This window comes from Camelus bactrianus, chromosome 35 (genome assembly GCF_048773025.1).
Source record: "Camelus bactrianus isolate YW-2024 breed Bactrian camel chromosome 35, ASM4877302v1, whole genome shotgun sequence".
Lineage (NCBI taxonomy): Eukaryota > Metazoa > Chordata > Mammalia > Artiodactyla > Camelidae > Camelus > Camelus bactrianus.
Genome location: NC_133573.1, coordinates 21181492 through 21193883, shown reverse-complemented (window position 1 = coordinate 21193883; position 12392 = coordinate 21181492). Strand labels below are relative to the sequence as shown.

Here is a 12392-nt window from a genome sequence, read left to right as displayed (position 1 = left end):
TTTTAGCCTTAATAAATAGAATGCTTTCAAAACAGGTACTGTAGTCACCTAGTCACTTTTTAGTAGTCACTGGAAAGAAATAGAAACTTAGAATCCAAAATAGGGCACTTACTGGGGTTCTATTAATGAAACCTAGCGTTAGGAGACCATCACTGTCATTATGCTAACCATGAAACAACAGTGAGTGTTATAGACAAATACTTCCTCTGCATTTATTTTAATTTTTTTAACTGTCCAAAGAAAACATGTTAGCCTTGTGTTTCAGTTCTATTTCTTAATCTGATAAAATTTACATGTAGAAAATATTATAACTATATGAAGCATTACTTAAAATTCACATAATGGTAAAATTTTTATTTATCTTTTTAAAAATGCATTTCTTAGAAGGGTTAAATAACATATCCTACTCTTGGCCTGGTTTAATTGCCAGGAGAAGTTTTAAAATGTATCACAAATGTTTTGCCTTTATGTTTACCTGATGATTGCTAAGTGCGCCTCAGAACATAACAGTTGTTATTTCAGGATAACATGGGACCCCGGAAAGGTTAGTTGAGGTCATGCTTAGAGACTGAGGGCAAGTAAAGGAGATGAGTTTGTCAGGGGACAGTTTACTTTCACACACTCACAATCCAAGAATTCCCACAGGACAGGCCTTTCAGTGCCATGCACATACATAAAAGCTCATTATTTTATGAATTTGTAGGAACTATAATGTTCATATTTTATCTTATACAATTTCCAGATCCATGTTTCTGAGTAAAACATTTGAAATGTGATCAAAGACTTTGTTTTAGTTACTGAACAAAAGCAATGGGGGAACATCAAAAATTGAAAATGATTTAATGATTTTGCAGGATACTTTTCATCTTTTGTATTTAAAATCTGTTGAGCTTTTTTTTTTTAATATCAATGTCATTTTTATGTTGGTTTTGGTCTATTTTAACTTTTAGCTCAATTCACTGAGTTTTGTCTATTTTTATCTTTGTAGCGGTTTTACAAGAAAGCGGCTGCCTTTGTGTTACGAGCAGTTGGTAAACACTCCCCTCAACTAGCTCAGGCGATAGTGGACTGTGGAGCACTGGATACACTGGTTGTATGCTTGGAAGATTTTGACCCTGGAGTCAGGGAGGCTGCAGCCTGGGCATTCAGCTATATTGCAAGACATAATGCAGGTAATGGGCCTTATTATAAAATAGGATTATTAAAGTTTACATTAATTAAGTAAATCTGGTTTTGCTTAGTTAACCATAGATTAGATTTTAATGATATTTCTATACATTATGGGAGATAGATTTTGAATGATGACCAAGTTGTTTGGATCACAGATTCACACACACAAAAAACCCCCTACATTTCAGTCTTTATCTTAGTTAGCAGAAGAGAAATTTGAAGACAGAAAGGGAAGCAGAGGGGGTAGATGGAGAATGAGATATTGATTGATTCTCAAAGACGTTGGTAAATTGGTTCAGTTACAAAATTATTTTAGTCATCCCTCAGGGGACATTGGGTCTTTGCTCTCACTTATGGTAGGGTGTTGCAAACCAGCCAGGAGCCATGTCGTGTGACTGAATAATGTTGAAAAGACATAAGCATGGTGACTTTCAAGAACATACTTGTGTTCGGCCCGTATTGTGCAGGAAGGAGGAGAAAGAGGAGGAGCACCTTCTTTTATAAACTGACAGCTCAGTGAAGGCATCCAGAAGGGGCCTGGGCCTCCTGTATGAAGGCGGTGCTGACACAGCTGGTCAGTGAAAAACACACAGGGAACAAAATTGCCCCCGCCACTTTACAGAAGTTGCTAAATAATATGAACCAATAACACAAGAAAATGACAGTTTCAAAACAAATGTATGTAAAAATAACTTTACTAGTAATCAAAGAACTGCATATTAAAACATGAGTGAAAGTATCATTTCCTACCTATTATTATTCGGGGGGAAAAAAAGAGTAAAGCACAAATAGAGCCAAGTGGCTAAGAGCACTGTGGCCTTAGACCAGATCTGAGTTTGAGTCCAAGGTCTACTACTCAGGTGCTGTGTGATCTTGGACATGGCTTTTAAACTTTCAGAAACTCAACTTCCTCATCTGCAAAAGAGGAAGTACTTCTTCAGAGCTCTGTTGTGAGGATGATGAGATAGGTCGGTGCTGGGCACGTGGTAAATATCCAGTAAACATAAGATATCAGCATTAATAGGGAAGGTCAGAGAGGATGCGATGGTGTTCCTGCCCACTGGGGGAGGCACTACAGGTTGTCTAAACTTGTGGAAAGCCGTTTGGTAAAACTAATCTAAATCACAAAAGAGTTCATGGTTATTCTAAAAAGTCTGCTTTGGGAATTCATCCTAAGGAAAGAATTCCACAGAATGAAAAAGCTGCATTCATACAAATGTTATTGTAATGTTATTTCTAATATCAAAACCCTCAAGTATTTGGCAGGAATTTAGTGGTGAAATTATAGTACTTTGCTTAATGGAATCTCATTCAATAAACTAAAAAGGTAATTATGAGTCCTATGAACATGGAAAAGTGATTATAATGTGAAAAAAATTATATATTACAATTATAATAATATAAAAATAGAATTTTATATGGATGTAAATTACAAAGAAATATATGTTTATGTTACTAGGGTGATAGAATCAGGGATTTTTTTCCAGATTTTTCAATGTGTATGTAGGTATAAAACAATAGCTACCATTTATTGAGTAATTACTATGTGCCTGGCTCTGTGCAGTATGCTTTAGGATATGATCTCTCTTTAACTGCAGAGACACTTAGGGGAGGTGTGTATGACTCTCCCAGGTAAACAGAGGAAGAGAGTGGAACTTAGGATGCCTGAGGTTATATTAACGGTGGAACCAAAATTTGACTCTAAATCTGTCTGACTCCAAAGCTGTGTGTCAACCACTGTACCATACAAGTTTACTATGTATTTCTTTTTTAAAAATATATTTTATTGAAGTATAGTCAATTTACAATGTTGTGTACAGCACAATGCTTCATTCATATAGGAACATACATATATTCATTTTCATATTCTTTTTAACCATGTTACTACAAGATATTGAATATAGTTCCCTGTGCTATACAGTATAAACTGGTTGTGTATCTATTTTATATATAGTAGTTAGTATCTACTATGTACCTCTTGAAAGAGTATTGAGGAAGAATTCAAAATAGAAACAGGAAGTGGCTGTCCCATGGCTATGTTTAATTTGGTTTTTTAAATGGTGACACTATTGGAGACAAAAAAGAAATAAAATGATATAAAAGTAAATTGAGAAAGAAAATTATCCTCATTTAGAGTTGGTATATTAAAATTATTTCCTTAATATCTAGGGTATGGTTTTCAAGGAGGTTCATCTTAGGACTGTTGTTTAATACACGCTGATTGAGAAAACTAAGGCAGTGTTTTTAAATCTGAAGCTGGTTATCATGGGGAAACTACATGAGTATATTTAGCAATTTTTTTTTTTTTAATGTCAGAGGACTTTCTGGCAAACATTGTAACATGAGTATTTTAAAGGGTGGTTCAAAAGGGCTCTGAGGGACAACTGTACAGACACACTCTCGGGCAGGTACCCATAGATAACCTTTGCACACCTCCCTTTGTTGAATCTGAGGCTAAATGGTTATAGTTCATGAATAGGATCTGTCTTAGGGATTCCATTCCAAATTCTTGCTATAATCTGGCTCCCACATGGAATTCCCAGTGTAATTTCAATACTTCACAATATTTAGGGGCCTGGGACCCAGAAGCTCCCAGAAGAGATTCCCGCTATAGATTTTTCAGAAGGAAAGGGAATTGTTATCTAGTGAGCAGAAAGTCATCATTCACATCCTGAATATCAGAGAAAATAGAAGATTTACCTCCAAATAACCCAATTTCTTTCTCAGTGATTTCCTAAAAATGGAATATATTGAGATTAATGGGATTCATTCAGTGTTTCCTTTGAGAATTAGTGGTAAAATGTTTGATTAGACAGTTTAGGAAATAGAAACCTTAAAGGAGGTGCAAAAGACATGTACCTTTAATGGCAATAGAAGGAAACACTTTTGTGTATAGGAAACAAAAATAAAGCAAGCAATTAGAAGAGAGAAAGCACTGGGCATCATCTGACTTTTCCTCATTTGAAGAATACAATTTCTAAAACTTACTTCTGTGTATAGATTTTAAAACATTTTACAGATAACCAAAGGAAACTGGGGGGCTAAAAACCAGAAATGGCATTAAAAAAACCTCTGCAAACTGTCTCCTTGAACCCCTGTGACTGAATCACCAGTTACTGAATACACCTGATAATACACACCTCTTTAAAGATAAATAAGCTATTTCTCTGTATTTTCCCTGCTCCCCTCCCGCCGCACTGTCCCCTCCCAGCAGCAGCAGCAGCAGCAGCAGCAGCAGCAGCAGCAGTCTGTTTACCTTGACCTGATAGGGTCAAACCTCTCACTCCTTCCAGGCACTAGTCTTGCTTTTGGAGAGACGGGTGGGGGGTGAGGCCGGAGCCGGCGCAGGGGGGAAGCTGAGGGGCGAGGCGGAGGGAGGTGGGCCCGGTGGTCTGAGCGCTCCCGCCCGCCCAGAGGGCCCAGAAAGGGCAGGTCCCGGGCCCGACCCTCCCGCCCGGCAGCCTGGCCTCGGCCTCGGGACCGTGGGCCGCGCCGCGCAGGAGCGCGGGGCAGCGACTAGAGCGCTGGGCGCCGCGCGGGGAGCAGCGGTCAAGGCGGGGTTCTGTAGGAGGGGTCTGCGCATTTGGGCTCAAAACCAAGTTTTCAGTGTTTGTTCAGGAGCTTTCGCTAAAAACGCTAACTCTTGTCCACTTTGTCTCCTGGAAACCTCGGTTGTTCTCCATCCTGGCAAAGAGGAGTACTTCTAGTCGGTGTTCCTAAACAGTTTAATTATGAACCTAGTTGTCATGTATTACAGACGAGGAAACCGAAACAGAGAGGCTAAAGGACTTACTCTGGTCAGACAGCAATTTACAGCAGAACTGCCGGCAGTTACTCAGAACAGTGGTCCTTTCTGTGAGAAGGGGAAAGGCAAGTGCGGGAAAGCTCTTTCTCCTCGGCTTTGAGCTCCTAGTATCTGAAAGCCTTGCCGGATGCCCCTGTTTTTACTCCCTGGTGACTGGTTCCCACGAGTGTGACTAGTCCTTCTCCTGTGGACCTGATCTGTATCCTTAGACCCACTTCAAATGAGAAACGTCCCTTCCAGCTCAGGAGCAGTTAGGAGAGGCGCAGTGCTCACAGGAACTGGCTGGTCTGGATGCCACAGGGAACCTTCAGTGGACTGTCGTCTCCTAGGGACCAAATAGACGGTGGAAGGAAGGAAGCCAGACAGAGCTGGCCAGCCTGACTTTTCCACGTCGTGTAGAATGATGAAATGATAAAAGGAGAAAATAATTGCAAAATTCAGAATTTTTGCAGATATTCTTATGCCACGCATGCCACCCACATATAAACACCAGCAGTCCAAGTCATGTGGAGCAGGCTTAGGAAGCACTTTAAACAAAATCTGTATATTAGTGACAAATATCTGAGACAACTAGGGACTTTGTACTGTATGTCTTAGCATGAGGATGGATGGGGTGAGGGGCCAAGAGCCAGATAATGAAAACTTGGTTTAAAAAGCCCTGAAGATAGCTTTCTTCGCTGATGCCTGTAGATGACAATGTTGATTTCTGTGGCATCTTTTTCTTTTTATAACTTATCTTGGAGGGGTTGAGGGAACACATAAGCAAACAAGCAAATGATGTATATGGGATTATACATATTATATATTATACCTACTTTGATCTTAATATTTATTTCTACAAATATTTTTCTATTTTTTTAGGTGTTGGTGAAAAAGGTTAAAAGTGAAAATAAATGTCTCTTCTATGTTCTTTGGACGTAGAAGCTTAATGTGTTAAACAAAGTAACATTTTCATTTTACTCAGTAGTTACCTAATTTGTTAGTCATTATTTAGGGTTAGTTTCTATGCTGGTAAATAATTGTGTGTGCATTCTTCTGTGTTTTTATTTCTTGAGATTTTTAAAGTTAAACTCATAAAGTTCTCTAAGCTTTTTTTTTTTTTTTTACAGTTTTTTTGGAATTCAGAATATGGAGCAGTAAAATATAATTCTGTGATCTCAGATCCCTAAGTCACTGAGATCTATAACTTTATATATAAGGCTAACAAACAATTTCTTTATCTCCACCGTCATCATCGTAATCATCAAAAAGTATATGAGGCACTTATGTGAATGTTACCATGTCTTTTTTACTGTACAAACTAAAATAAGTTGGCTAACATCTCACCTCTAAGCCTTTACAATCTAGAATCTGGGCAAACACTGAACAGAGATGTACCATATTGACTGGGGAGGATGTGTAATACACGGGGTGGTACATCAGACCAAGTGAGAGATGGATCATTATGTTTTCACACCATGGCAGGAAGGGGAATCTTTACTGTCTTATTAAGAACTTTGTTTCATCTAGATAACCACTGAGCCAACTTTGGGCATAGAAATAAAAAGAAGTAACACTGATAGTGCAGTTGTAGGAGGAAGGAAAGCCCTCGGCCACTCAGAATACCTCTCAGTCTGATGGTACCTCACATTCTTTTAGTCTGACGCTCTTTTCTGTTTAGTTCCAAAACCTGTGGGAGAATTGTCACTCTGTGTGTGTGTGTGTGTGTGTGTGTGTGTGTGTGTGTGTGTGTGTGTGTGTACGCTGAGTGACTAAAGAGAAGGGTATTTGTATCCTAGTGGTTTGTAAATAAACCACATTTGAACAGCGCATCATACCGTATTTTGTGAGTTTGAACAGAATTGTTTCTTGAACCTTGTTTATCTTCCGACTCCTAGCATATGAATCCTCCTAGCACCTGTTAGATATTGAGGGAAAAACACTTTTATTTACATATGAATTTTTAGAAGTGCATTAGGCTTAGAGTACTTGACTGAAATTTGAACATACGCCAATTAAGCATTTCACAAACAGCTATGAGAGTTTAGTTATTGAAAGCTTAGGACTTTGTTAACATAAGAATTGTACTTTGAAATGTCATGTTTGTCATCTTATTTCACCATAAATTTTAAAATCTATAATCTGCAGGAAAATAGTTGCTGTATAATTATCATGTTACCTGACTGATTTTGCACAGTTAATTTTCGGGTCTACTATGCTTTTGTCTGTGGTTTTAGATAAATGAACCAGCTTGCTATAAAAACGTAGTACAGGTTAATTGCATCAAAGCATTTTTTTTCAAGATAGGACCTCTGACCTTGAGAAATTATTTAACCGTTTGTGTCATAATTCCGTTACTAGCCATGGAATATTTCTCTGTATCTTCTTTGATTTCACACTACAGTTTTACCAATATAGTAGCCAGTAGTCACTTGTATACTGTTGTGTACTTGAACTGTGGCTAGTGTGTCTGGGGAACTAAATTTTAAATTTTACTTACTTTTAATTAATATAAATTAAAAATAGATAATCAATTCAACTATCAAAAAAATTTTAGGCATGATAGGAACAACATGGGTATGTGACTTTACTTTTTCAACTGTAAACCCTTTGAAATCTAAATACTACAGATCAAATATTTCCAGTGAAAATTTAAGCAGCTAAACTGAGATGTGCTGGAAGTGCAAAATATTCACTGGATGTCCAAGACTTGATGTGAAAAAAGAGATTGAAATAACTCATTAAAACTTTAAAATACTGATTATGTGTTGAAATTATAATATTTTGTATATATTATGTTAGACAATGTATATTATTAAAATTCATCTCACCTATTTTTTTTAGTTGTTAAATGTGGCTACTAGACAATTTTACATTGTACATGTGCTTCATATTCCTGTTGGACAGCACTGTGCCTGTGCTGCTCTCTGGCTTTTTATTAAAAGGCAATATAGTACTTAATGCTGAGGCCTCAAAAAGTCACACTTAATATTCGTGTTTATTAATGAGTGTCACTAAACAGTAGTAGGCAGCATGTTAAGGAACATGGAACTAAACTTACCATCTGGCGACAAGTAAATTATGAGTCAACTTTGAGCAATCACTGATGTAAGGGCTGAAATGTATTTTATAAGTGGCCAAACTACTAGACTCACGTTGTTGATGGGGACACACTGATAATCCCCTTTGGAAAACAAAACTGCAGTGCATATTGGGTTGATCTGTATGAAATTACCTATGTTCAATTGATTTTGACTTAACAAAAACAGCAGTTTCATGTGGTTTTGTCTAAAAATATCAAGAACCTCAAAAAATGTTCACACTCACCCCCTTGGTAGCTTCATCTCTGGGCCTCTATTTTAAGTAAATACACACATGTATGCATATACATACAGATGTATGTATGGTTGTATAACCTGGGACTTATATGTGTATGAATGTACAATCCGTGGTGGCCAGCCTCCAAGACACCCCTCCAAGATCCTGTGTCCTGGAATTCACACCCTTGTCCCCTCCCACATCGTAACAGGACTGGTTGTGTTACCACTGGAATGCAGCAGAAGTGATGGTGTGTCACTTCTGAGAAAAGGTGACCAGCTCTACAAGATTAAGGCGTCTGTCATGGGAGCCTCTCCTCACCTGCTCTGAGGGAAGCCAGCTTCTGTGACATGAGGATGCTCAGGCATCCTGTGGAAGGGCCCGTGTCAAGAAGAACTGAGGTCTCCAACAGCCAAGGAGCCAGAGCTTCCAAAGAAGTACGTGAGTGAACTGGGAGGCAGGTCCCCCCGCTTGTGCCCTCTGATGGCCGCAGCCCCAGCCAGCAGTGCGACAGTGACTTCATGAGATACTCTAAGGCTGAACCCCCCAGCTATGCTGCTCCTGGATTCCTGACCCACGGAAAATGTGAGATAATAAATGATGTTGTTTCAAGCTGCTAAGTTTGGGTCATTTGGTTTGTAGTTATGGATAATTAATACATAATCTTTTTTTAAGGCATCACTGAGGTGATTTTTTTCCCCAAGTTTTAAAAACTTTTATTTGTGTTTATTTTTAATGGAGGTACTGGGGACTGAACCTGGGACCTCATGCGTGCTAAGCAGGCACTCTACCGCTGAACTATACCCACACCCCTAACTAATGTAATATTAATGCACAAAGAGGTTCAGTGTACTGTAGTACATAATGGCAAAAACCAAAATCAAGCAAAACAACTGTCCTGAATTGGGGGGATGTTTAAGTGAATTATGGCATGGTTACTCAGTGGGATATTATGCAGTTATTAACAGTGTTGGGCCGGCTACATCCTCAGAAACAAAAGGGGACAGTGGAGACCCTTGGGTAGCTTCGAGGAACCACTCAAAGGGAGTCCCACCAAGAACTGCTGACCAGGGAGCACTTGTATAAAAGCGCCGTGTAAACTTTCTAACCATCCATTTCCTTTCTGTTTCCTCTCTCCTCTCTGTGTTCTTGTAGAAAGTTCCACTGGAGCACTGGTAAACCCCTACTGTTCAGCCTCCTCCATCAGCCTGTGCTCCTTGAAGGCAGGAACTTATCTAAAACTGGGCTGGAACAAAGACTGAATGTCAGTGAATTTGAATAATAAAATCTGCATTTTCCATTTAAGGTTTCTTTTTTTTTTGAAGCAGAATGCAGATTGTAGGTGGAGTGAAACTACAACTATGGTTGCAATATTATATAAAGCAAGTGGAAACAAATGTAAAAATTTCTAGGTGCAAAAAAATATGTTTTGTAAAGATCTGTTTCCAAGTAATTTATTGTCATTTTCTTCATTACAAGAGCACTCCAGACCCTCTCTGTAGTTTTGTCTTTTCCAATATGGCTAAGTCTCAGCTGTCTAGTAGTTCTAAGTACAAAACTAAGATGTGCTAAAATTGGGGTTTGAAAAATTGCCTCATATCTTATGCTACCTGTTGCCTTCCAGGGCTATACCCAAGTCTTTACCTTTTCCCACCTTCTTTTTCTCTTGTCTCCACTTCTTGAATTTTTTTTTGTAACCATATTTTGAAGGTGTTTTTCATATTTGAGCCTTGTGTGTGCTGTCCACCCAGCTGATTGTAATTTCTTACTAAGTAAGGCCCCATTAGCTCCAGATCAGTGGCTTATTTGATTTACTTGACTTTTCAAAGGAGCTAGAATTATTTAACCTTCAAAGCGTATGTATGTATGTATGTATGTAAACCCTTGATCTCTCAAACACTCAACCCATATGGAAGGGTTAGACAGCAGCTCTGAAGATCGAGGGGAGAGAAGTGGTGTGGAAACAATGAGTAGGAGAAATGACATTTGTGGGGGTGGGGGATACATAAAAATCATGCATTAGACTTCTTCATAATAATATGCAAATTCCCTTCACCTTCTCTCACTCCCACCTGCAATTGGAAATGTCAATTTCTCAGCTCAGAATCTAGCTCTAGGGAACTGCTGTTACCTATGGAAGATGTGTCAGTGAAGAATAAAGGTTTTTGGTAGCTGGCTTCCATGCCTGCCTCCTCCTATTCACATCCTTGTGTAGTCTCCTTCTACACTGAGCAGGTGAAAAATAGTAGAAGTTACAGTATCTCACTTGCAAGGTTAGATTATGAAAGACTGCAGCTTTTGTCTTGGGTTCTCTCCTCTGGACCACTCTCTCTGGGGGAAGCCTCCTCACAAGCAGCCTATGGAAAAGCCTGGAAATGGGGAGGAACTAAACTGATGTCTTCTCCCAGCATTCCCACGAGTGTGCTAGGAAGAAGATCCTGTAGACCCAGGCGAGCCACAGATACCCGCAGCCCTAGCTGATGGCTTGATCGTGACCTAGGGAGACACCACAGCCTGAACCACCCAGCTACGCTGCTCCCAGACTCCTGATCTACAGAAACTATGAGATTATGTTTCCTGTTTTAAGCAGCTAAGTTTGGTGTGATTTCTGACATAACAGCAGATGAACAAACCAGTTGTAAACAGCTGGGTTAGACCAAAAACTAGACAAATGTCTTCTACTTTGGAAGTGACATTCCTAAAATCATACTCGAGTATGGTCAGCATATAAGCAGCTTTGGTGATTGCAACTCCATATTTGTTTTCTCTATAATTTCACTGAGTCATGAAAAATTTGGTTAAATAGGATGGCTGATTATTGTAACATAAGGTTAACATCATAAATGGTAGCCAAGTCTTAAATGTGGTTTTTAACCTGCTTTATTTCAAAAAGGTCTTGAGGTGATACAGTTAAGTACTTCAGAGCCAGATATAAAACCAGCCTACCTTTAAACTGATGGGACCACCTAAATGCAAAGAAGTGATGATTCATAAGTTTCTTTTAATGAAACAAAATATAACTTTTTGTAGGACTTAGAAACAGGCAGTTAAAATCCATGTTTGGAAAAATAAATAAAAGGCAATAAAGTTAAAAGGAATTAAGAGTTTCTGAGGTGTTTTCTTAATTATTTTTGAATTACTGTGCTAAAGACACATAGATTTTTCCCCCTTTTTTCCTTTGGGAGAGTCTTTTAAAATTTTGAGTCTTTTTTATGAGTTCTCATGATGAACCCCTTAATGTTGCTCAAGTTCTTCCCTCCTACATTTTCACTATGAGCAGAAAAATTAGTTGAGTATCATAATATACGTTTAGATTAATCCTTTTTTTTTTTAACAGGCCAATTTTTAGCTTTTCATCAAGTTCTTGGAATTCACCTCTGAATTTTCTTATACGACCACTATAGTGGTTCTTCCTTTATGACTCCAAAACATGTCTTCAAGAATCAAAAGTAGAAAGAACGTCACCTTTTTACCTCCAGAAAGTCCCCACAGCTCATTTTAGAAGGTGTAAGGTTTAAGCCTGGGGTTGTAAAACGGTGACCCACAGATGGACGTATTTTATTTGGCCTGTGCTACGTTGTCTTACGCAGTTTTGGTTTTTTTTTTAAGTTGCTAACACTTAAAACCCGGGCAATTTCATGTTAAAAAATCTGATGTCTGGCTTCTCTTAAAAAATCCAAAGATCTGACAACAGTAGTCCTATATCCCTGCGTGGCAGCCCCAGGCTGAAGCTGAATGGTTGCTCCTTGCAGCCGCTGTGTGTAAATGTCCAGTTTCCTAGCTCCAGTTTCCTAGCTCCACACTTGCTATTTTTGTTTCGCCTCTGACTTTGCTTATTTCAGCTACTTGCCTGGGCCCTGTGTTTACCACTCCTGATCTAAACAAATGTAACAATTAAGCCACAACAATTAAGAGGAGGGGGTCAAAGCCATTGTGAGCCCTGTTAAAGCAAGATCCCTTTGCCCTGATGTACCTGGTTTTACCTGTTACAGCCTGTTTTATGCTGATGGGCATTCCTGTCTGTGCAAGTCTCTTCTGATCAGCAGAAAGTCACTTCTAATATTCCACTCATCCAGCTTTAGATAGTACTAATTTTATGAATGTTGTTGATCTTAAAAGT

At 38.8% G+C, this 12392-nt stretch overlaps 1 protein-coding gene across 2 annotated transcripts in view; it reads left to right on the top strand.

Annotated features, from left to right (window-relative positions):
• Window positions 1-12392, top strand: part of SPAG6 (sperm associated antigen 6) — a 52937-nt gene that overhangs the window by 16339 nt on the left and 24206 nt on the right. For both annotated transcript variants that reach the window (XM_074358142.1, XM_074358141.1), the window contains exon 4: window positions 989-1172. In XM_074358142.1, coding sequence (XP_074214243.1) covers window positions 989-1172 — 184 coding nt within the window. The remainder of the gene's footprint in view (window positions 1-988; window positions 1173-12392) is intronic.